This window comes from Triturus cristatus, chromosome 4_2 (genome assembly GCF_964204655.1).
Source record: "Triturus cristatus chromosome 4_2, aTriCri1.1, whole genome shotgun sequence".
Lineage (NCBI taxonomy): Eukaryota > Metazoa > Chordata > Amphibia > Caudata > Salamandridae > Triturus > Triturus cristatus.
Window position 1 is genome coordinate 977,817,180 of NC_140586.1, and position 24,370 is coordinate 977,841,549.

At 47.7% G+C, this 24,370-nt stretch overlaps 1 protein-coding gene across 3 annotated transcripts in view; it reads right to left on the reverse strand.

Moving 5' to 3' along the window:
- LOC146839194 (CD5 antigen-like) overlaps window positions 1-24,370 on the reverse strand; it is a 449,199-nt gene that overhangs the window by 233,459 nt on the left and 191,370 nt on the right. For all 3 annotated transcript variants that reach the window (XM_085603214.1, XM_085603212.1, XM_085603213.1), the window contains one exon: window positions 1,851-1,923. In XM_085603214.1, coding sequence (XP_085459340.1) covers window positions 1,851-1,914 — 64 coding nt within the window. In that variant the 5' untranslated portion in view covers window positions 1,915-1,923. The remainder of the gene's footprint in view (window positions 1-1,850; window positions 1,924-24,370) is intronic.

Genomic DNA, 24,370 nt, shown 5'->3' on the forward strand with positions numbered 1-24,370 from the left:
CTTGTTTCATTTTTTTTCTTGTTCTACCAAGCGCCAACGTGGAATTAAATGGGACATTTCTACCAAGCGCCAACTAGGCCTGGGCGGTAAATTCCGTTCCGCTTGCGAAATTTGCGGAATTTGCGTAATTTCGCGTTCCACGGAGAACGCGAAATTGCTAAAAAGACTGCTTTCCGCGATTTCGCGAAATTTTTGCTTGTTCGCGTTCTCAAAATGCGTGTTCGCAAGATATTTCTCCCCGAGCACGCAAACAGCAATTGTGAACAGGAAAAAAGCATCGCGAACCAGCAATTCCGCGTGTTCGCGGAATTTCTGCGTGTTCGCGGAGATTTTTTACCGTTTCCCGGAGATTTGCGTAACGCAATTACGCAAATTCCACCCACCCCTAGCGCCAACGTGGAGTTAAATCGGAAATTTCTACCAAGCGCCAACGTGGAATTGAATCGGACATTTCGACCAAGCGCCAACGTGAAATTGAATCGGACATTTCTACCAAGCGCCAACGTGGAATTAAATCGGACATTTCTACCAAAGCGCCAACGTGCAATTAAATGGGGCATTTCTACCAAGCGCCAACGTGGAATTAAATGGGACATTTCTACCAAGCGCCAACGTGGAATTAAATGGGACATTTCTACCAAGCGCCAACGTGGAATTAAATGGGACATTTCTTTTTATTCAGCTTCCTTCAATGAACACTACCTAATCTTTGTGTCTGGAAGCCCCTGCACCCACCTTCAGCTGTTGCTGTAATAGAGCTCTCTGCATGTGGAATGCTTCCTTAACCATAGGTGGGTATGGGAGAGTACACAACCTGCGCTCACTGACCTAGGTTATAGAATCACGTCTCACACATTGTTGTTAGTGGGTGTTTTATTTAACCCTTGTCTCTCTTTTCTTTTTTTAATTGTTTTTATGAATACTGCAGGGTTGGGAACAAGCATTCCAGGATTTCACCCTTTCCCTCTGTTGGCCCACCTGGACGTCTTCCTGGTGTCCTGGTGGTCTCTACTCTCCCTGGGGGTATTAGTGCATCTTCAGTTTGTCTTGTAGGTTGGAGCTGGCTATGCCTTAGGGCAGAGTGGGGGCTCTCTCTTTTTTCCTGAGGATATTGGGGGCATATCAACAACAACCAGCGATAATTATCGCTGAGCGCACTTAGCGCTCGGATAATTATCGCCGGCTAGCGTTGATTTTTATCGCTGAGATAGCGTGCTATTAGCAACGCTTATCTCAATAGCGATAAAAATCTACACGCTAACAGGCTAACATGAGATTATCGCTGGAAACCCAGCGATAATCTCACGTTACCTTGTTGGTAGGGACAGACAAATTTAGCCATGATATCCTCCTTCCATAGGATATCATGGCTAAGTCAGAAAAATACCAGACGTGAAAAAGCAGCGTTAACCGCGGTTAGCGCTGCTTTTTTTGTCTCTAACAGGGTAAGCGATATTCTTGATAATAGGAGAAATGTCTTAGCGACATTTCTCCTATTATTTTACTCTGGAACGCCCCCTTTGCATCTCATTAGAGATGCAAGGGGAAGCATAGAGTAAAAGGGTGCTAACATGCAAATTTGCGTGTTAGCACCCTGTTGCTGATAGGGTGCTAGTTCTATCTCTGCTTTTTTGGCTTTTAAAGCCAAAAAAGCAGAGATAAAGCCCTTGTTGATATGCCCCTTGGTTCTTCTGCCTTGCGGATCAGAATCCCGACAACTATTAGCACTTTAGATGTTCGTGAGCTTTACGTTCACACTTCACCTCTCTAGGTCAGGGTAAGGTTCATTTCAGCAGCCTTTGGTCATCACTACATGACATTACTACCCCTTCCTTTGAGTCCGCACTCACCGAAGCCAGGCTGAAGGGCAGCACCACTCAGGACCAGAAGAAGGCAAAGAGTCTCCACCAGCATCCTGGGGCTCTGGAAAAAGAATGAAAAGACCGGTTTACTCTGGACTGGCCGGGTCCATTCTCCATCTCTCGGTAACCCAGGACATTTTAGTGATAACAAACACCAGAGTAAATTAAAAATGAAGAATGGGCTGGACATTGAGGAACAAAAATGTGCATCTCACTCTTTTGACATGAAACCTGGAGCTTCTGTGGAGCAGCATTAACCTTAATGCACTGACGCTCAGAAAAGAGAAGCATTTAAAAGGAGATGGGAAGGGTAAATCCTTCAATCCCAAGCACTTATTACAGAAAAGTGGTTATTAGTTGAGAAGGGCATGAGGTCTTAACTAGTAATAAATCTACATGTGTTTCTTTACTGGGAACCAGTTAACTCATAGCAGCACTTGATTCTCTCAGTGCAGAAAATCAGAGCAGTCTAAGGCCTACTCAAGGGGGAGGTGTGGACTTGTAATCTCAATCCTCTGGCAACCAACAATAACACTCAATAAATGTTTAGCCAAACAGTGCTTTTTCTTAGATGTATTTTATTTTATTAGAAACATACTTCTAATACTGTGGATGAAAATTTCTTTGGATCCTGAACCTACGATAACAACACTCGCATATATACTTCATGCAACATCACAATATGAAGGATATTTAAATGGGGCAGGCCTACTGCCTTTATCAGGGTGTCACCACATTAGTAAAACCAGACATGCCATATTTTGAAACATCACCACCAAAAAAATGAATATGGACAGCAACCATGTTCAAAGGGTAACCATTGCAGTTTCAATACAATGAATGTCAATAACACATGTTCCTACTACAGGCTGTGATGATAGCCTTGTATGACATGCAAAATAGATGTTATTATTCGTCTGCATGTGCCTGCTGCTGGCTCGGGTGGGAGTGGCTCCTGGAGTCCAGTCCCATGAAGCCAGACACCTTCCATTGTTCTCATCTACCTTATTTTAACCCATGAGCTTGACTATCATTTTTGTGTGTTTGTGCATGTCTGACATGATTAATATATTATGGTTGGAGAATTTGCAAACTTCAAACGGCAAAGCTCAGAAAAGAGAAGCATTTAAAAGGAGAGGGGAAGGGTAAGTCCTTCAATCCCAAGCATTTATTACAGAAAAGTGGTTATTAGTTGAGAAGGGCATGAGGCCTTAACTAGTGATAAATCTACATGTGTTTCTTTACTGGGAACCAGTTAACTCATAGCAGCACTTGACTCTCAGGGCAGCAAATCAGAGCAGTCCACGGGCTACTCAAGGGGGAGGTGTGGGCTCTTAATCCAAGTCACTGGCAGCCAACAACAACGCTCAATACATGTTTATCCAGACACTGCTTTTTCTTAGATTTATTTTTTGCAAACTTACGACTAATACTGTGGATTGAACTGTCTTTGGATCCTGAACCTACAATTACAATACTCCCATATTTATTTTTTGAAATCTCACCACCAACAAAATCAATATGGACAGAGACCGTATTCAAAAGACTTCATCATAATGGAAACCAGTGCAGTGTCAATACGATTAACATCAATAAAACATGTTCCACCGCAGGTTGTGATGGATGGCCTTGAATTAAATACTAGATATATGTTGTTATTCGTCTGCATGTGCCTGCTGCTGGCTCGGGTTCGAGTGGCTCCTGGAGTCCAGGCCCATGAAGTCAGGCACCTTCCATTGTTCTCATCTACCCTATTGTAACACATGAGCTTGACTACCATTTTTGTGTGTTTGTGCATTCTGACATGATTGATATACTATGATTGGAGAATTTCTAAACTTCATTTAATTTCCAGCTTTGCCATTGCTTGAAGTGGGTAAAGAGCAGTTGCGTGTGTGGGCAGAGACACCATGGGTAAATAATATCTTTGCAATCCTTTGCCTGCCATGTAGCAAATAGTTTCTTCAAGGGAGACAACAGTGGTCTGAGAGAACAGGGCAACCTCTTCTTTGTACTCCATGTCCCTCTCTATGCTGTATTGTTTCTTCAAGGGAGAGTGTAGGAGAGTAGGATCCGCTTCACATTGTTACCCCCACTTTTTGCTTAATGTTACACTGTTTTTCGACTTTAGTCTGGCTGGGGTCCTGCTATTCAGGACCCGAGCCTGACCGCTTCCTCTCTAATTTGATTCCATGTACCCTAGGTAAATAACAGATTGGATTCTGAGGTGCCCTTATAAGTCCCTAGTATATGGCATACTATGTACCCAGGGCATAGGTACCCCAGAGGCCTACCAGGGGCTGAAGCATGTATTATGCCACCCCTGGAAAGCCCTCAAAAATGACACCACAGGTCTGCTACTGCAGCCTGAGTAAGGTGGTGCATGCACCCCTTACAGAGATATAGGTTCACTATATCTCACCTATCACTGCACATAGAAACCTAACAGTCACCCCTATGGCAGGTCTTATCAATCCTGAAGGCAGGGTGCTTGGTTTTGTGTGAGAGGGTGCCCAGGCATGAGCTGAGTCCCTTTGCTGCCTTCGGAATCTATCCTCCGGGGTTGTCAGTTGTGCAGCCTGACCATATACTCTTAAGTGCATTATAACCAAACAGTAGATGCTAACTTTGGACTGGCTGCACAGAAACATGTCGTGTTTGGTGTCAAACACCTTGGAATCATACCCCCACACCAGTAACTGCTGTGGGAGTATGATCCCACTATTCTAGAGGGAGAGACATGACAGCACCGGTATACGCAGTACCAACTTAAGAGCCCTGGCATCACAAAATAGATACTGCAGCCACAGACACGAGTCTGGCCCCCTGCTGCTGCTGCTTAGTGTATTGGGGCTGGGTAGGAGCACTACAAGAGTGCTTTGAAGTCTGCACTGGGAGCACATTTGGTGTCCCTGTGCATAGTCCAGTTCAAATTGGTTGCAGGGGCTACCAGCTCCTGCTCTGGAGTGAAACTGGACAAAGGAAATGGGTGTAGCCACCCCTCTTTCCGAACCCTCCCATAGGTGGGTCCCCTGAGTTAGTCCAACCCCTTTCTTAGGTATAAGTAAGGAACTCCTGACAACAGGACTTTAGATATCCCTGGACGAAACTCTGCAACTGAATCCTGGAACTTTGACACTCTACTCAAGACTAGAGGACTGAAGAAATCTCCCTTGGGGTCAAGGAGTGACTCCCCTGCTTGGCAGGCACCAACAAAGCAATTGCCGGTCTGCATCTCCAATGCTCCCGATGGATTCCGAAGTACCTGCAGCCCAGGAAGAGGATTTCCAGACTTCGCAGGAGCCGCTGAGACTCACAGCCCTCGCGACTGATGTGGAACCAGAACCCCTGGACACCATACACATGTGTAAGTGCATCAGCTTCTCAACATCCTCTGAGGCTGTGCATTGGTTTTCTTGTAGCCCAGACCCCGAGCAGAGAATTCACTAAAGATTGTTGTCCTAGTCACCCCGAGTGACCCGTGGACGGCCATTTTGTGATTCCTCTCGAGGTCCCTTCACGATCCCTGGTCTGTCGACTGGTGGGTCCCTGTGAAGGCAACTCTGATTTTCCTTGGGCTTCCTTGGTTGCTCCAGACGTGCCCCGACTCCCAACCACATGGTGAGTCCCTCAGACCTTGCTGGTCTGCACCGAAGCATTTTTCTCTTTTCTGCGTGGGTTGCTGTTGCCAAGGCTCATTGTGTCCAATCCAGGCACAGACACTGCAGCACTCGACATCCTTTGTGGGACAGCTCAAATCCAGCTCCTGGTTGTCCTCGACACCTCCTGGTCCTTGTGGCTGAAGAGTCAAGCTTCACCTTCTTCACCTGAAATCCCCCGACATCGGTGGGCATTTGTCTATCGTGCCCCTGGTCCCTGGATAGTGACCCAGACTCTGTCCCCTCTGCTTTCAGGTTCTTCTTGACTTTGATCCAGGCTTGGATCTCTTCAGACACTTCGCATCTTCCGTGCAGCAGAACTTCTTTGCCAGCTTCCATTGAAAACGACGAAGCGACCCGACACCATTTGACACCTATGCACCCTGCTTCCCTAAGTGAGGTAACTCAAGTACTCCGGTGCTCCCCAGGGTGTTGACCCTAGAACTGCCTAAGTCCAAAAGGGTTTGGTCCTAGCTCATCTCTAAGTGTCCCTAATCTTTAAAAATCTAACTGCAACTTTCCCCATTGAAGCTAACGGGAGCTCGCGGCTGTGTTCTCACACTGCACGCGTCCCCCGTGGGTCCCCTGTGTCACTACCTTGGGTGGTTCCTTGGGGTCCCAACGATTCTACAGGCTCTAGGCCTTGTGTCTAGTTAAGCCGTGGTTCTTATACCACTATTTTAGTATATGGTTTGGCTCGCCCCTAGGGCCTAATGTGTATTTGTGCTATTTTACTGTAATATTTGATGTATAACTTATGTGTTTGTACCTCTAGCCTCATAAAGAGACTAGCAGGGTGTGTTTAGTAATAATTACATATACTTTATATATATTACCTGGTGTGGTTGCCTTTCATTTAGCCATTCAAGAGATTATAGACTGGTAAAACAAGCTGCTTTACATTCCTTCAAGACTTAACCTGAAGGCTGCTCTCCATAGCTATCACTAGGATAGCTTTCAATAAAGGTTGTCTTTAACCTATCATCAACAAGGGGTTGTTTGGACTGGTGCAAGGTGCCCACTACAACTAGTGGACAGCATATACCAGGCCAACTTCTCACAGAGAGGACAGTGGTCTGACAGAACAGGCAACCTCTTCTTTGTACTCCATGTCCCCTTCTTCGCTGGCCACATGGCAGTGGCCATTTTGTGTAGGCAGTGCATGTTTTTGCCGTAGGCTGAATGTATTCTTTCTTCTCCATACCTCTTTTTTTTGCTGCCCATGCAGCAGTGGCCATTCTGTGTGGCCAGTGTGTGTGTTTGTCATAGGTATTCATTAGTCCTTTGTTTTCCTTGACTTCTTGTTTGCTGGTCATGCAGAGGTGGCCATTGTTTGCAGCCAGTGTGTGTTTTTGCCACATGCCGCCATTTTGTCTTTGTGCTCTATGCCTCCTTCTTCGAGGAGTCCATTACTTACAATAATGGCATTACTCCTAGTCCTAGTGCCTCACCTTCCTTCTTAACCAGTGAGGCTCCTTTGCTTCCTATAGACCCCTCCCCTCTTTAGATAAAAGCACCCCCACCCCCTCCTCGTTCTGTATGTAAACAAGCCAAACAAGAAACTCAGCTGTTTCATACTGGGAGAGCGGGAGGGACCTTGAATAAAGGTGATGGAGTAGGGCTAGGATTAATGCCATTATCATTAAGTAATCTAAGCATCACCTCCCGTTCCTCCCTCGCCTTCCTTTTTAACCAATGAGACGTAGCAAGTAAATCGAAACACACAACTGAGTTGCAAATAGCCAACCTAAAATAGCCAAGCCCAGATCTTTAACAGAAATATCTCACTGCCTACAAAGAGGACAAAACTCTGTGCCCAAAACCATACTGACACCCCAATCCGATAGTGATGGATAAAAGTAGATGGAGTATTCCATGCCACAGCTCTACAAATCTTCACTACTGATGTCCCCTGAAACTCAGCCACCACTGTAGAAGGCTGCACCATACTGAGCAGCACCAAAAGTCACCTAAATTCTTCCTTCTTCCACAATGACTTTAACACGACCAAGTACCACATAAAAGACCGTCCTACGTCCAAACAATGTAAATGGAAAAGGACAACTGACCTAGTTTAGGACACCCCCCGCGCCGCACGGCCACCAGCTGCTGCGTGTGCCTCCAGCCTGCCTGCCTCGCTGCCCCGGCTGCCGCCGCGTGACCACGCCCCCTGCCACCGAGCGGCGTGGTCCGTGCTCGCCTGACCTGCAGGCTCCTGGGCCCCGCTTTCTTGCCCTGTGCCCCTGTATTTATTGTATTGTATTGTAAATTTGTATTTCTGTAGTGCCTGTCTGCCTGTGTTCTTGTTGCCCCCGTCTCTTCCCTCCCCGCTCCCCGCTTCCCGCCACCGCCGCTAACCACACCCCTTTTCTCCTTCTGTACCCTCCCCGCTCCCGCCTCCCAGCCGCTCCGCCCCCCCTCGCACTTGGCCATATATGGCGACCGTGCGACGCAGGTGAGTGTGACCTAGTTTAGGACACCCCCCGCGCCGCACGGCCACCAGCTGCTGCGTGTGCCTCTAGCCTGCCTGCCTCGCTGCCCCGGCTGCCGCCGCGTGACCACGCCCCCTGCCACCGAGCGGCGTGGTCCGTGCTCGCCTGACCTGCAGGCTCCTGGGCCCCGCTTTCTTGCCCTGTGCCCCTGTATTTATTGTATTGTATTGTAAATTTGTATTTCTGTAGTGCCTGTCTGCCTGTTTTTCTTGTTGCCCCCGTCTCTTCCCTCCCCGCTCCCCGCTTCCCGCCACCGCCGCTAACCACACCCCTTTTCTCCTTCTGTACCCTCCCCGCTCCCGCCTCCCAGCCGCTCCGCCCCCCCTCGCACTTGGCCATATATGGCGACCGTGCGACGCAGGTGAGTGTGACCTAGTTTAGGACACCCCCCGCGCCGCACGGCCACCAGCTGCTGCGTGTGCCTCCGGCCTGCCTGCCTCGCTGCCCCGGCTGCCGCCACGTGACCACGCCCCCTGCCACCAAGCGGCGTGGTCTGTGCTCGCCTGACCTGCAGGCTCCTGGGCCCCGCTTTCTTGCCCTGTGCCCCTGTATTTATTGTATTGTATTGTAAATTTGTATTTCTGTAGTGCCTGTCTGCCTGTTTTCTTGTTGCCCCCGTCTCTTCCCTCCCCGCTTCCCGCCACCGCCCCTAACCACGCCCCTTTTCTCCTTCTGTACCCTTCCCGCTCCCGCCTCCCAGCCGCTCCGCCCCCCCTCGCACTTGGCCATTTCTGGCGACCGTGCGACGCAGGTGAGTGTGACCTAGTTTAGGACACCCCCCGCGCCGCACGGCCACCAACTGCTGCGTGTGCCTCCAGCCTGCCTGCCTCGCTGCCCCGGCTGCCGCCGCGTGACCACGCCCCCTGCCACCGAGCGGCGTGGTCCGTGCTCGCCTGACCTGCAGGCTCCTGGGTCCCTCTTTCTTGCCCTGTGCCCCTGTATTTATTGTATTGTATTGTAAATTTGTATTTCTGTAGTGCCTGTCTGCCTGTTTTCTTGTTACCCCCGTCTCTTCCCTCCCCGCTCCCCGCTTCCCGCCACCGCCGCTAACCACGCCCCTTTTCTCCTTCTGTACCCTCCCCGCTCCCGCCTCCCAGCCGCTCCGCCCCCCCTCGCACTTCGCCATATATGGCAACCGTGCGAACGCGCAGCGGTCACGCGCAGATTGTGCGCCGAAGGCGCGCCAAAGGTAAGCCCGTCTGCGCCCGTCCGCGCCTGGACCGCGCCCAGTGCCAGGACCCCTGGCCCCCACAGACGGAAGACGACCCGATTGTCCTACAACGCCACCGAACTCAGCGCACTCAACACCGGCGGCATCCCTGGATGTTACCGAGCCACCCCGAAGCACACCCACGGACCCTTCAGCTGCCACGCCTGCAAGTTCACCTGCATCCGGACCTGCCCCACACCAGCACCCGCCAAGCCGAACACCAGCAGCAACCACCTCAAGTGCATCCTGCTCAACACCCGCTCCGTCCACAGGCACGCCATCAAACTCTGGAACCTCCTCGACACCACAGCTCCTGACGTTGCCTTCCTCACGGAAACCTGGATGAACGACTCCTCAGCACCCGACATCGCCATCGCCATCCCAGAGGGATACAAGATCACCCGGAGAGACCGCGACAACCAGACTGGAGGAGGCGTCGCCATCATCCACAGGGACACCATCCACATCTCGACCAACACCGACGACACCCTGAAAACAGCCGAACACCTGCACTTCCAGATCCACACCGACCCGAAGACCACCCTCAGGGGGACCCTGATCTACCAACCCCCGGGACCACGCACACAATTCAGCGAGGACATCGCCGACTTCGTCAGCCCGCATGCCCTCCCCTCCGCTGACTACATCCTCCTGGGGGACCTCAACTTCCACCTGGAGAACAACAACGACCGCAACACCACCACCCTGCTCGACAACCTCGCCAACCTCGGACTCAAGCAGCTGGTATCCACCCCCACCCACCTCGCCGGACACACACTTGACGCAGTCTTTTCATCCAGCAAAGACATCGCCTTCAACCACGCCACTGGACTCCACTGGACGGACCACAGCTGCGTCCACTTCACCTTCCAAAGAAAGACGATCCACCACCACCAGCAACCGGTTGCTCGAAGAAGCTGGAACAAGATCTCAGCCGACCAGCTTGCCGCTTCCCTGAGCCAGCACCCCCCCGCCAGCTCAGAGAACCCCAGCCAGGCCGCCGACAACCTCACGAAGTGGATCAACAACTGCGCGGACGAACTCGCCCCACTGAGGACCCCGCCTAGCAGACCCGGCAGCAAGAAGGCCCCATGGTTCACCGACGAACTCAAGAGCTCCAAGAAGAACTGCCGAGCCCTCGAGAAAGCCTGGAGAAGAGAACCAACACCGGACAACACGACCGCCCTCAAGCTGGCCACCCGGAAGCACCACCAACTGATCCGTGCCACCAAGAAAACTGCATTCAAGGACCGGCTGGACAACAACGCACACAATTGCAAGGAACTCTTCAACATCGTCAAAGAGTTCTCCAACCCCAACGCCGGAAACAACGACATCACCCCATCGCAAGACCTCTGCAATTCCCTCGCCTCCTACTTCCACAACAAGATCGCGGACATACACAACAGCTTCAGCACTCAACCGACGCACGCCACAACCGAACCACCGCCCCCCACCACCACCCTCCGCGCCTGGACTCCGATCAGCACCGAAGACACCATTCGCATGATGAACTCCATCCACTCCGGATCTCCGACCGACCCCTGCCCTCACCACGTCTTCAACAAGGCCGACGCGGTCATCGCAGCCCACCTACGGGACATCATCAACACCTCCTTCGACACCGCCATCTTCCCGGAGAGCTGGAAGCACGCCGAACTCAGCGCCCTTCTAAAGAAACCTACAGCGGACCCCACCAAACTCAAGAATTACCGCCCCATCTCGCTCCTCCCGTTCCCAGCCAAAGTCATAGAGAAGACCGTCAACAAGCAGCTGGCCGCCTTCCTCGAGACGAATGGATCCCTCGACCCCTCCCAGTCTGGCTTCCGAGCCAACCACAGCACCGAAAAGGCCCTCATCGCTGCCACCGATGACATCCGAGCCCTGATGGACAACGGAGAAACAGCGGCCCTCATCCTCCTAGACCTCTCCGCGGCATTCAACACTGTCTGCCACAGCACCCTAGTGCAGCGCCTCAGCAACGTCGGAATCCAGGAGAAGGCACTGGAATGGATCATCTCCTTCCTCGACGGAAGAACACAGAGAGTCCGTCTACCACCGTACAAGTCAGAGGCCACCGAAGTCATCTGCGGCGTCCCTCAAGGATCCTCGCTGAGCCCCACCCTCTTCAACGTCTACATGAGTCCCCTCGAGGTCATCGCACGCCAACACAATCTCAACATCATCTCCTACGCCGACGACACCCAGCTGATCCTCTCCCTGACCAACGACCCCGCCATCGCCAGAGCCAACCTTCACGAAGGGATGAAAGACGTAGCCGAGTGGATGACGACCAGCCGCCTGAAACTGAACTCAGACAAGACGGAAGTCCTCATCCTGGGCTCCTCGCCCTCCGCCTGGGACGACTCCTGGTGGCCCCCCGCCCTGGGCTGCGCACCCAAACCGACAGACCACGCACGCAACCTGGGCTTCATCCTGGACTCCTCCCTCTCCATGACCAGACAAGTCAACGCCGTCTCCTCGTCATGCTTCTACATCCTGCGCATGCTACGGAAGATCTTCCGGTGGATCACCACCGAGACCAGGAAGACGGTCACCCAGGCCCTCGTCACCAGCCGACTGGACTACGGCAACGCCCTCTACGCCGGAACCACCGCCAAGCTCCAGAAGAGACTCCAGCGGATCCAGAACGCCTCAGCCAGACTCATCCTCGACATCCCACGTCACAGCCACCTCCGGACATCTGAAAGACCTGCATTGGCTCCCCGTCAACAAAAGAATCACCTTCCGCCTCCTCACCCACGCACACAAAGCCCTACACTATCAAGGCCCGAGCTACCTCAACAACCGCATCAACGTCTACGCTCCCAAACGACATCTCCGATCAGCCAGCCACGCCCTCGCCGCCGTCCCCCGTATCCGAAGAACGACAACAGGAGGAAGATCCTTCTCCTACCTGGCCGCCAAGACTTGGAACTCCCTCCCTCCCGACCTGCGCCTGACCCAAGACCACCTCTCCTTCAGGAAGAAGCTCAAGACCTGGCTATTCGAGCAGTAGCGGCACTCCCCCCCCCCCTAGCGCCTTGAGACCCTCCGGGTAGGTAGCGCGCTATATAAATGTCTGTGATTGATTGATTGATTGATTAAACACACAGCTTAATAGAGTGCCCAGATCATATACAGAAATACCTCCATACCTACAAAGAAGACAAACAATCTGTGCTCAAAACCTGATCCAGAAGTCCCAACTCATCAATCCGATAGTGATGAACAAAAGTGGATAGATTAGATGTTAGAAATGGGATTTCTGGTTGGCTGAGGCTTGCGCTAAAGCCAGGCAGAAACCACCACTCTAGTCAGGATAAGGGAGTTACACTCCTAAAATAACCCCTGCTCACCCCCTTGGTAGCTAGGCATGAGCAGCTAGGCTTATCCTAGAGGCAGTGTGTAAAGCGTTTGCACATAACCAACCGTAATACAGTGTAAGCACTACGAAAGGAGGCTGGAGCAGGGTTTAGTTTAAAAAAAAATGTATATACCCTTTCCGTTTTGCATGTTTAGATTAATAAGATTAATGAGCTAATAGTAATTGTATTAACTGGTTTGGTATGGTATTAATCAATCTTACTAATATAAAGAATACACGTGGGAATTGCATTTGCATGGCCTAACTAATATGTAAACTAAAACGTGTACGCATATTGACCATAGATAAGTAGAATTTTACATGTTACATGTTGCTTCTGTGATGTATTTGTGAATCGTGCTTTAATAATGTGAGTATAAACCGCAATGAGTTTTGCTTTTGCTAGATAAATGCATACACATATGGGTATTAGCAAAGGGATAACATTTTATTAGTCATTTCCATGTATTAATTACGTTTTTGTGTTTCTTTGCTTAAGTTGACCATTTGGTGGCCACAAAATGGCAAACGTCCCTATTGAAAAGATGACTTCATCGAGAAAGTCTCTGGGTGAAGTGCGCATGTGTCGCCATCAGCAGCGGTGGCCTTCCCGTGACCCTAACCCGACCGTGCCTGTCAAGGTTAACCAGGCGACAAGCCAACTTCCCCTGGAAGGACAATTTAAAAGATACTTTTTACCACGGGATTACAGAATACATTTAAAAGAGACATTAACCGTGTGGGAAAGAAGTGAAACGGATTTGACCAGCCAATCAAGAACATTCAAAATAATATTTGCAACATTTTGGAATGTAAATTTACTATAAAAGGTGGTAGAATAGAGAGGTTGTGAGTCAAGCCCCTTCAGAAGATTTCGATTTCCTGACGTTATGCTGACGGAGAGGACGGTGACACTGCAGGACAGCTGTTTCCAAAGACTCTGACAGACTGAACTGATGACCAAAGATTTTGACTTAGAGGACGACTTTTAGCCAGAATAGGTAAATATGATGGTCAGCCGTTTGATTAACTCTTAACCCTCGTTTTTCAATTATTAGATAAAGATTTAAGATTATTACAAGAACTGTGTTGGGTCGTTATTATGAAAAGTATATATATTATGTAAATACATTATAGATTGAGTGTCACTTTAACCGGCAGCTAAGCTGATCCATGGCTTATTCATGGGAGCAGTATTAAAGGTGAAGCTTAGGCCTTAATGAATATAGAAAGGTAGGGAAGTCTATGGTTCATTGGGAATAAGTAGGTATTTCCTCCCATCACAGCGAACGGAACAATCGCCTCAATAGGTAACAGATTAATAGATGTTGAATGTTGGTGTTATGGGCCCCACCAGCGAGTGTAGTGATTGAGTGTGTCTGTGTGATCTATGATCTGTGACGGAGGGAGGGATTTTGCATTCCGCGCTGCATCAGTTTTTCTTGGTAGCAGAGATATGGTTAGCTACTGTTTTGGTTTGGTGATTATTGCTTGTAAATAGCTTATTGATAATTGATTTTGATTATTGATTGATATTGGTCTATGTACTAACACTTTATGTTGAGTCGCGTCGAGTTATATGTTGTTTTCACGGCTTCTGGGATGTAGGAAGTCGAAAGTTTGTATCAGTTAGGGGTGGGCGGAATTTGCGAAAGTGACTTTTGCAAATTATCGCGAAAATGTTAAAAATCTCCGCAAACACACGGAAATATCGCGAAGATGCGGAAGCTATTTTCCCGCCCGTTCGCGGTATTTTCTGCGTGGTCGCGGCTCGCCAACTTACCCATGCGGTTGCTCGCGGGCGCGGCCATCTTGTTTTTACTCTTCCCACGGTGCATGATCGCGAGAAGAAAGACGTGATCGCGCGACCAATGACATTACTGCGGGCGCGAACTGTCGCGAGACAGCGCAAATGGCTACCAACAATCCAACATCTCGTGGAGAACGCGACCGGATCGGGAAAACTTGTCTGCGAACGCGGGGATTCAGGTAAGGCGATTGCGCGCGTGCAAGAATGTATTATTTTACAGCGCGAGCAAGAAACAAATTATCGCTGAGCTGCGTAATGCGGAAATTTGACATTTTCGCGCTCTCCGCGGAACGCAAAAATGTCAAATTATCGCAATTTCCGCGAGCGGAACGGAAATTTAGCCCAGGCCTAGTAACAGTTCCGTAGCAGAGCAGAGGTAAGCGCTGCTCTCGGGAAAGACAGAATTGTTGTTGCCCTGTAGGTACACAGGGGAAACGTGTAACGATTGAAGTTGCACGTCGCATTGTTTGGGTTTGATTCGGTAGCATCGTCGTGTGTTGCCACTAGAGAATTATCTGTGTAAAAGAAGTGTGTATGATAGCGAAGGTTACCTGTGAAATTTTGGTCTTTAAGTACCAGGCAACCAAATGGCATACCGATAACGTTTATCACTGAAAAGGTAGCAGGTATTCTCTGAGCTTGTTAGAAGGACAAAGTAGAGGTAAGTGCTGCTTTGTTAACGTATGTTATAATTCTGTAGTAGGACAGACTGTTCGCTGTTCTCGGGAAAGATAGGATTCTGTCCGAATGTACTACATTTTCCTCTGTGAAAGTGCGTGAATGAAATAGCATTCGGGTTAATTGTGAAACTCTGGTTCATTTTCTAAAATGCTAGAGAAACGGTTAGCTGATGCTTGTTAGAAGGGTAAGGTAGAGGGATGTGCTACTTTATCAACGGAAGTAATGATTCCGTAATAGGGCAGAGGTAAGCGCTGCTCTCGGGAAAGGCGGAATTCTCGTGAGAAAGGTCTATTGCTGTTCTTTGGTTAGCGAAGCTAACAATGGAGATGTTTTTGTGTTGTTACTAATAGAATTGTAAAAAGTTGCAATAAAGGGTTCACTGAGCGGATTTTTAAAGGAGGGGTAGAAAGAAGCAGGAGCAGAGCTGCCGCAGCGGCTGCTGACGTCAGAACGACAACGCTGGGATTGGATAGTTGGGCAGAACTGTGAAACGCCTCGGATTGGTGCGTTAGTGTACGCCGCGCTAGGATTGGAGAAGAAACAGGGTGACGTAAACGCTCCCTATTGGCGCGTTAGCGTGACTCGCGCTGGGATTTGAGGACTGTCACTGACACAGAGAAAGTACAGGGTGACGTAGACGCTCCTGATTGGTGCGTTAGTGTGAGTCGCGCTGTGAGTGCACAGAATAGCGGTACAGTTGTAGAGAGACTAGCGATATACAGAAATCAAGAAAATGTATTACCAACCGCCCGAAAAGAAGAAGTCGTGGTTTGGTAAAATGATAAAATGGTTTAAGAAAGACAAACAGGTCAAGACTAGGGAAGGACAGTTAGTTCCTCTACCGAAAACCCCCGCATCTTTAAGGATTGCGAAATATGGGTACCATACTTGTATATGGTTAGTCCTGGCATTTCCAGAGCATGGTTCCTTTAATTTGGCAGTTTTAAGGAATTTACGTGATAAGATGATGAGTTTAGAACCAAGACCTAGACCGACGCAGTTTGAGGCATTGACGGAATGGGAAGACGAAATGCATGAACGAGAAAAACAAAGAAATGGTAGAGGTTATAGATATCTGTTTGGTAGATCATATGGACATGAAACGCATGATGATCGAATGAAGAGATGGCGAAATGCAAGTATGACTGAGGGTATGTTTCCCGTGAGAGCGATAGGAGAGAATGAAGGGAAAAAATGTGTGGAGAAAAGGAATGTGGAAACAAGAGGTTATGGAGCGAATGAATCAGATGATGATGTGCTGGATGATGTGTTTTATAAAAATCCACCACCGTACCGACCAGACCCAGAAAGGTTGACACCAAGTGCCCCAATGAGAGAAACATTACGAATTATTAAGACTGAGACTGTCACCAGATTTAGGAAGAAGAAATTCCATTAAAGAAAGGGAGAAGTTGGAGAATAGAAAAAATAGTGTAAATTCAGCAGAATTGGCCAAAATAACTCTAGAATTTACAGAGAAAGTAAGAGAATTAACTAAAAATCCAGAAGCTGTGACAGTTCCCGTGACCATAGGTCCAGTAGTGCCCATTTTTGAAAAACAAAAAGATAGCGAACATTGCTTGACGGTACCTTACCGGAACCATAATTTTGTCGAGAGTCCAGAGCGGAGTCAAATTGAGAATCCATGGGGACAGACAATAAATATGTTTGAACCAAGTGTCTCAAATAATCCATTTATAAATCAGAATTATGCTGAAAGGAGTAAAACGACAGTAGAAACATTATTGGAACCTCAGAGAAATCCAGAACAGGGTAGTGTAGAAAATCCAGTAGGACCTTCCGTGGAAGAACTAAGTGACTGGTTAAGAGGGTTACAGAAACAAGATAAAGAATCCCAGTCAATAGATGTGGCCAAGTTACGGATGGTACTGGAAGAGTTAATTGTAGGGACTATACCTGTAGAAAAATTGAAAAATTATCAGGATGAGGAATTGTTATTCCTCTGTAAAAGCGTGACATGGAGAGCAAAAAATCTACATGAAAGACTAGGAGAAGTTGCGAATGAAATGAGTATAGACATTGATAAGGTCAAAGCCTTACAGAAACCTTACCGAGTGGATTATACTGACAAGGACATTGAAAATCTGAATACCACTGGACAGATAGGTCAGATTAAGGATATAATCATTTTTTTGAGAAAATGGGGAGACGTGGATAAGTGGAGAAGTAAGTGGTATAGAAGGCGTAGCGATGCTTCAGATAAAACAGTCTCGGCATTCCCGGTTAGGGAAAAAGAAAAGGTAGTAGCTGAATATCCCATGAGAGAAATTCCAGGAGGAGGATATGTACATGTCCCCTGGACAAGACAGGACATTTTATCATTTACGAATGATTTCCCTCGACTCCGCGAAAAGCCCGTCGAGTGGTACCGGCAGGTAGACAGATTTGTAAAATTGGCTAAAGTACTATGGATAGATTTTAATAGCCTATTTGACATAATAGTGCCAGCAGATTTGTGGTCAGAATGTAAATTAATGATATACTGGCCAACCAAGGAGTATCCAAGGGATCCTAAAACAGAAGCACCAGACCCCAAGGGAATGAAGAAGTATGAGCAGGTTATGGTGTTTTTGAAAAACAAAGTGCCCCCTAAAGAGACAGATTGGGTAAAAATTGATCGAACACACCGGGAAAGTAAAGAGTCAGTACATGCGTATTATGAGAGGCTAATACAAGCTTGTAAGCAGATTAGCGGAGATGAGAATCTGAGTGAGAAGGATTTGAGTCATTTTGTGTACAGATTTGTATATGGTTTACGTCCAGAAATTGGTGACATGATAAAACAACATACGGTTGATTGGCAAAATAAGAAAATAGATGAGGTATTGAGACATGCCAAATATTTCAGTGAATAGATAGAGGCTAAACAGCGAAAATGAAAAGAAAAGGCAATGTGGGCACAGGTGAAAGTGGCTGAAAGGCAGGAAGCTCAGTTAGTCGAACAAGCAAATAACCCAGGAACTAGACCGAAATTTGGCCCAGGAAAAGGGAAAGGTAATATAGAAGAAGCTAAAAAGAAGTTTCCATGCCACAATTGCGGTAGGTTAGGGCATTGGAAATCCCAGCAGGTGGTTACTTCACAGAATCAGGTGCCAAAACCACCTTTCCCACAGAGCAGAAACACACAGAAGTATAGTAATGAATCGGGATTCTACAATGAAGAACAGGTAAATAAACCACAACGCGCTCGCGCTGTTTCGCAGTATTGGCTGCAACGCGATGGGAGTGATTCAGAAGGAAGCGATTGACGGTGCCGAAGGGAGGAAGAAGAGTGCGTACTTGGCGCAACTCTAGAAGTAGACCAGACAGGACCCTTTGTAGATGGGAGGGTTAATGATGAAAATATCACTTTCCTAGTGGATACTGATGCTACTCGATCAACTGTTAGATCAGCTGATGTTAAGAATCTTCCTCTTTCGGATGAAACAATCCAAGTAGTTGGTGTGTCCAACAGACAGATAAAGACATTTTTGACAGAACCAGTAAAAGTTAAAATAGGGAAATTTACAGAGATGCATCGTTTTGTTGTGTGCGACACCAGTCCAGTGAATTTATTAGGTAGGGACCTGTTGTGCAAAATGAATTGCACTATATTCTGTACTCCAGATGGAATAGCATTTGAAACACCAGATGAGGATGTACTGTATAAAATGACCATAGCTAACAGAGAAGATGAGGTTACTGAGACTTATGCAATATTCAACCCTGATGAATTACCCAAAGAATTGAAGCAGTCAGTAAAAGCGGAAGTATGGGATTTTACCGGAGAAGATGTAGGGTTAATGAGAAATGTAGATCCAGTGAAAATAACTGTAAAGGAAGGAATAAGCTACCCAAATGTTCCTCAATATAGATTGACACTTGAGATCTTTGAAGGAGTAACTCCGATAATTGAGAAAATGATCAAGCAAGGAATTCTAAGAGAGATAATGAGTAGTCCATGTAATTCACCTATTATGGGACTGAAAAAGCCTAATGGAAAATTCAGGATAGTACAAGATTTGAGAAAAGTAAACAAAATTGTTGTGTCATGTTGTCCCATTGTGCCAAATCCATCAGTGATTTGGAACCAGATTCCCCATGATGCGGAATGGTATACAGTAATTGATCTATGCCATGCTTTCTTTTCTATCCCATTACATCATGACAGTCAGCAAATTTTTGCATTTCGGTTTGGAGAGCGGATCTTCAACCAATTGTTGAAGAAGTCATTTGAAAGTCTGCAAATGCCTGAAAGCTCAGTACTAGTGCAGTATATCGACGACCTATTGGTGGCGTGGAAAACACGTGACGCTTGTGAGGTAGACACTATAACACTACTAAATCATTTGGCAGATGGAGGATTGAAAGTGTCACCAGCAAAATTGCAGTATTGTAAGAAGGAAGTACAATATTTGGGACATAAAATTGAGAAAGGACTGAGGAAAATAACAATAGACAGAATCAGAATCATAAAAGGAATGAGAGCCCCCATGACCCAAAGAGAAGTGAGAATGTTTCTGGGAATGGTAGGGTACTGCCGCCAGTGGATCAGCAACTTTTCCCTGATTGCAAAACCCTTGGTACGACTGACTAGAAGTGATGTAAAAGATCCCCTTGAATTGAACAAGGAAGAATTGGCAGCATTTAAACGATTGAAAGATGGTTTGTGGGAAGCACCAGCACTAGGCATGCCTGACTACGAGAAAGTATTTGAGTTGTATTGCAGTGAGAGAAATGGATGTGCACTTTCTGTGTTGATCCAGAAACATGGAAGGTTGAGGAGACAAATTGCATATTTTTCCTCAATGCATGACCCAGTGGCTGCAGCTTTACCTGGGTGTTTGAAGGCAGTGGCTGCAACATGTCGAAGTTTGGAGCAGAGTGAAGGAATTGTGATGGGTTATCCATTGAGAGTGTTTGTACCTCATGATGTGGCGATTCTTTTAACAAGGAGTCGTACTCAGTATATGACACATAGTCGGCTGACTAAGTATGAAAAGGTCATATTAGGTGCAACAAATGTGAGCCTTGCGAGATGTTTGAACGTAAATCCTGCAACTTTGTTACCAAATACTGAGAATGTGGAAGTGAGAGATGAAGCAGATCATGATTGGATGTGCTTGAGTATTGCACGAAGCCACGACCAGATATAAAAGATGTACCTTTGCCAGAAAGTGATTTTGTGTTGTTTGTTGATGGGTCATGTTTGAGAACGGATGAAGGAGTGCTAAGCGCAGCATGTGCAGTATGCACGGTTGCAGCAGTTATGGAATCATCTTAGCTGAACTTGTTGCTCTGACTCGAGCATGTAAGATTGGGAAGAGTGTGAGAGTGACTGTGAAAACTGACAGCCAGTTTGGCTTCGGGGCTGTCCATGATTTTGGCCAACTCTGGCTACAAAGAGGTTTCCTGACCTCAAGTGGAACCCCTATTAAGAATGCTGAAGTGGTTGGAAAATTGATTGAGGCGATACAGCTGCCTAAACAATTGGCTGTGGTGAAATGTGCTGCCGATGGTCAGGGTAGTGATTACATCACTACCGGGAATAGGTATGCCAACGATATGGCACAGTATTGTGCACGAAGTCAGAATTCAGTCAATCGGGTAAAGGAAAAGGAAATGTTTTCTTGCTCCATAATGTTTACTAACGTTGTGGGAACTTGGGAAGAAGTGAGGCAATGGCAGGAAGAGCCAGGAGATGAAGAAATGAAACAGTGGATAAAAGCAGGGTGTGCACCAAGAGAAAAGAACCGTGTGTGGGTCTCTCAAGATGGAAGACCAGTAATGCCTGATAACATGATGTCTACCATGGCACGGATGGATCATGGCCAGGGACACATAGGGAGAGATGCTATGATCAGATCCTTTAAGCAGACCTGGTACAACCCCAAGTTTAGACTGGTAGCAGAAAGTCTATGTCAAAGATGCCTGATATGTCAGCAATACAATCCTGGAAGGAAAACAGTGGTGAGTCTAGGAACCATAGGCTGAGAAGGAGGGCCTTTCACTAGAATGCAGGTAGACTTCATTGAAATGCCTCCTTGTAACAGATTGAGGTATGTTCTGGTCATAGTCTGCCTATTCTCTAGGTGGGTGGAAGCATTCCCAACTAGAAGAAATGATGGGATGACAGTGGCAAAGCTTCTTTTGAGAGAGTTCATCCCCAGGTTCGGGTTCCCAGTAACCCTTGAATCAGACAGAGGAGGACATTTACAAAATGAGATTGTAGGATTAATTTGTGAAGCATTGAATGTACAACAAAAATTACATTGTGCCTACCGACCAGAGGCTTCTGGTATGGTTGAATAGATGAATGGTACGATCAAAAATAGAATTGGGAAAATGTGTTTAGCCACAGGTATGAAATGGCCTGATGTCTTGCCTCTAGTACTCATGACAATTAGGGCCACTCCAGACAGAACTACAGGGTTAAGTTCACATGAAATAATTATAGGACGAGCAATGAGGCATGTGTACATTCCAGTCAACAAGCTGATGACAATTTCTGATGACATGGTGTTGGAATACTGTAAAGGCCTGGCTGACGCAGTTCATTCTGTGTTTCATCAGGTTGGAGCGGATGCCACCACCCTTGAAAGAAAACCAGCTCATGATCTGAGCCCAGGAGACTAGGTAAGGAAAAAAGTCCACAGAAGAAGAAACTGTTTGGTTCCAAGGTGGGGAAAATCAAGACAAGTCATTCTGACTACGACAACAGCTGTGAAGTGTGCTGGAGTGAAAAACTGGATCCATGCAAGTCACACTTTGATGATACCAAATCCAGTGGACAGCAAAGAGAAAGAGTACTATGACGAAACAGGGTCAAGTACTGAATCAGATAACGAAGAGCCAAAAACACAAGAGAACTCTGAAAGGGGGGAAACAGAACCAAATCAAAGTTTGGTCCCCAGACGTATCTCTCTGAGAAGAAGATTGCAGATTTCTGATATCAGTTCAGATTCTGAGAACGAACAAGGAACACAAGGTTCTCAAAAAGAACACAGGAAAAAGAAGGGAAAAGACACTGAAGAAACAGTAAAAGAAAGTCAGGAGAAGAAAGTTTCAGATGAAAGACTGAGAAAAATTCCACCAGAAAAAAACAATTCAGGCGAACAAGAGACAGGTACAGAGAGAGAGGGACAGATTGCGGAAGACCCCCGAGGAGGTGTAGGGAACTGCGACATCCAGTTAGGTGAAGGGACAAATAGTCAGCAGGAAGATTGCGTGCCGGAGACCCGAGGAGGGACAGAAGTAGGGAAAACAAACTCAGTGGTGGAAAAAGAAGTTGTTGAAAAAGAAAAGCAAGTTGAGACAGAATCTGAAGAGAGTGAAAACGAAAAACATGAAGGTCGAGTTCTAAGGAAAAGGGCTTGGAGAGAGGAAAAGAATAACAAAGAAAGTAATCAGAAAAGAGTTAAGAAGGATGAAGTGTGGCCAAACAAAATAAAGAGATAGAGATATCGGCTGACACGAGTGAAATCACCAAGAGCTGAACAGGTGAATGAAGTGACAAGCCAAGAAAAATAGAAAGAAGAAATAACTGAGAATAAAGAAGATAAAAGAACAAGGAAACCTAACCAGAAGTATAAGTCACCGGATGTAACGCCCTGAACGTCTCAGGATCGTTTAACAGACACGATAATGAGAACGCAACCACTTGTGAAGGTTTAGTTATTTTAATGAAGGCAAAAATAATACAAGGAATAAACAAAGGTTATAGTCACTGGAATCCTCCAGGCTAAGTACGTTACCAGCCCACAGCACGGATGGTCCTAACCGTCCTCTGCATATACGCCGATCCCGGCGTATGCCAACAGAGGGCAGAAATGAAATGGCCGACAATGCCAATCGGTAGGCTGTGAGGGGGCACGAAGAGTGTTGGGGAGAATCGAGGAGTCAGGGAAACACCCAGCCGGGGTCTCTACCTGAAGGGAGCAGCCGCTCAACCTCTTCCTCAGACTGCACCGGGACGCGGAGTCACCTCCTGGTGATGCGTCACCGATACCCCAATCACAAGCAAAGAAGACTGAACCGAGAGCAGCCGCTCGATCGATCCTGTGGACTTCCGAGTCTGTAACGCGGCAAACACCTCCTGGTGTGCGTTACAGCTGGCAGTCCCTGTATCTCTGGTCGGGCTGGGAGTTACGACTCCAACCAGCAAAAGCGCCACTGCGCTTTGACTCAGCCGAGTCAAAAAGCGAAGCTCAATGGTTATCCGGTAGAGCTTCCGGGTCCTTCACAGGTGACGATGGGGCAAGACACGGCCCAGGGAGTAACGACTCGACCTACCTCCGTTCTTGCCTTACTGGAGCACCACTCCGGAACACTGCTCTTCACTAAGCAGGTACGTCGGTGTAAACACAATATCCGACAGCCTTGTACCTCCCGGTTCCTCCCTTTATAGGGCGTGTTTTCCTTGAGTTATGTAACAGCTCTCCTGTTTACATAAGGGCGTGTTTTCCTTGAGTTATGTAACAGCTCTCCTGTTTACATAAGGGCGTGTTTTCCTTGAGTTATGTAACAGCTCTCCTGTTTACATAAGGGCGTGTTTTCCTTGAGTTATGTAACAGCTCTCCTGTTTACATAACCTCTCAACCGCTAAGCATCCTGGGAGATGTAGTCCGTTTTCGCTGGTTACCGTTTTCCTCCCCTCGCATGACAGGAATTCTTGACAGTACATCCTCCCTCTCAGCGGCTCCCCACGGGTCCAGCGCTGGCAGGAAAACGCCGATGGAACAAGGAGACCAAGCGCGGAGCATGAACCCCTTCAGCCGGTTCCCATGACTGCTCCTCCGGGCCATAGCCTTTCCACGCAACCAGGTACCACAGCTTCCCCCTGCGCCATTTGGACGCCCGTATGCCCGACACTTCATACTCCACCTCCGACTCCACGCATACCGGCCTAGGTGTCCCAGACGGCTTGGAGGGTGCTGGTTTGAGCAATGATACATGAAAGACAGGGTGTATCCGCAATGACTGGGGCAAGCACACCTTCACGTTCACGGGACCCATACACTTGGTAATTCGATAGGGGCCCATGTACTTGGGATGGAACACACTGTTCTTTCAAAAACTCATGTTTCTTGTGGATATCCAGACGTAGTCTCCAGTGCGGTACAGTGGCCCGGGCCTTCTCTTCCTGTCTGCCGCAGCCTTGTATCTTCTCTTGGCCTCTATTAGGACAGCCCTTGAGCGCATCAACGTGTCTTTTATGTGTGCCACCCTGTCCGCTGTGGCGGGAATCCTGTCCTCTCTGAACGGATGTAGAAATGGCAAGAACCTGGGA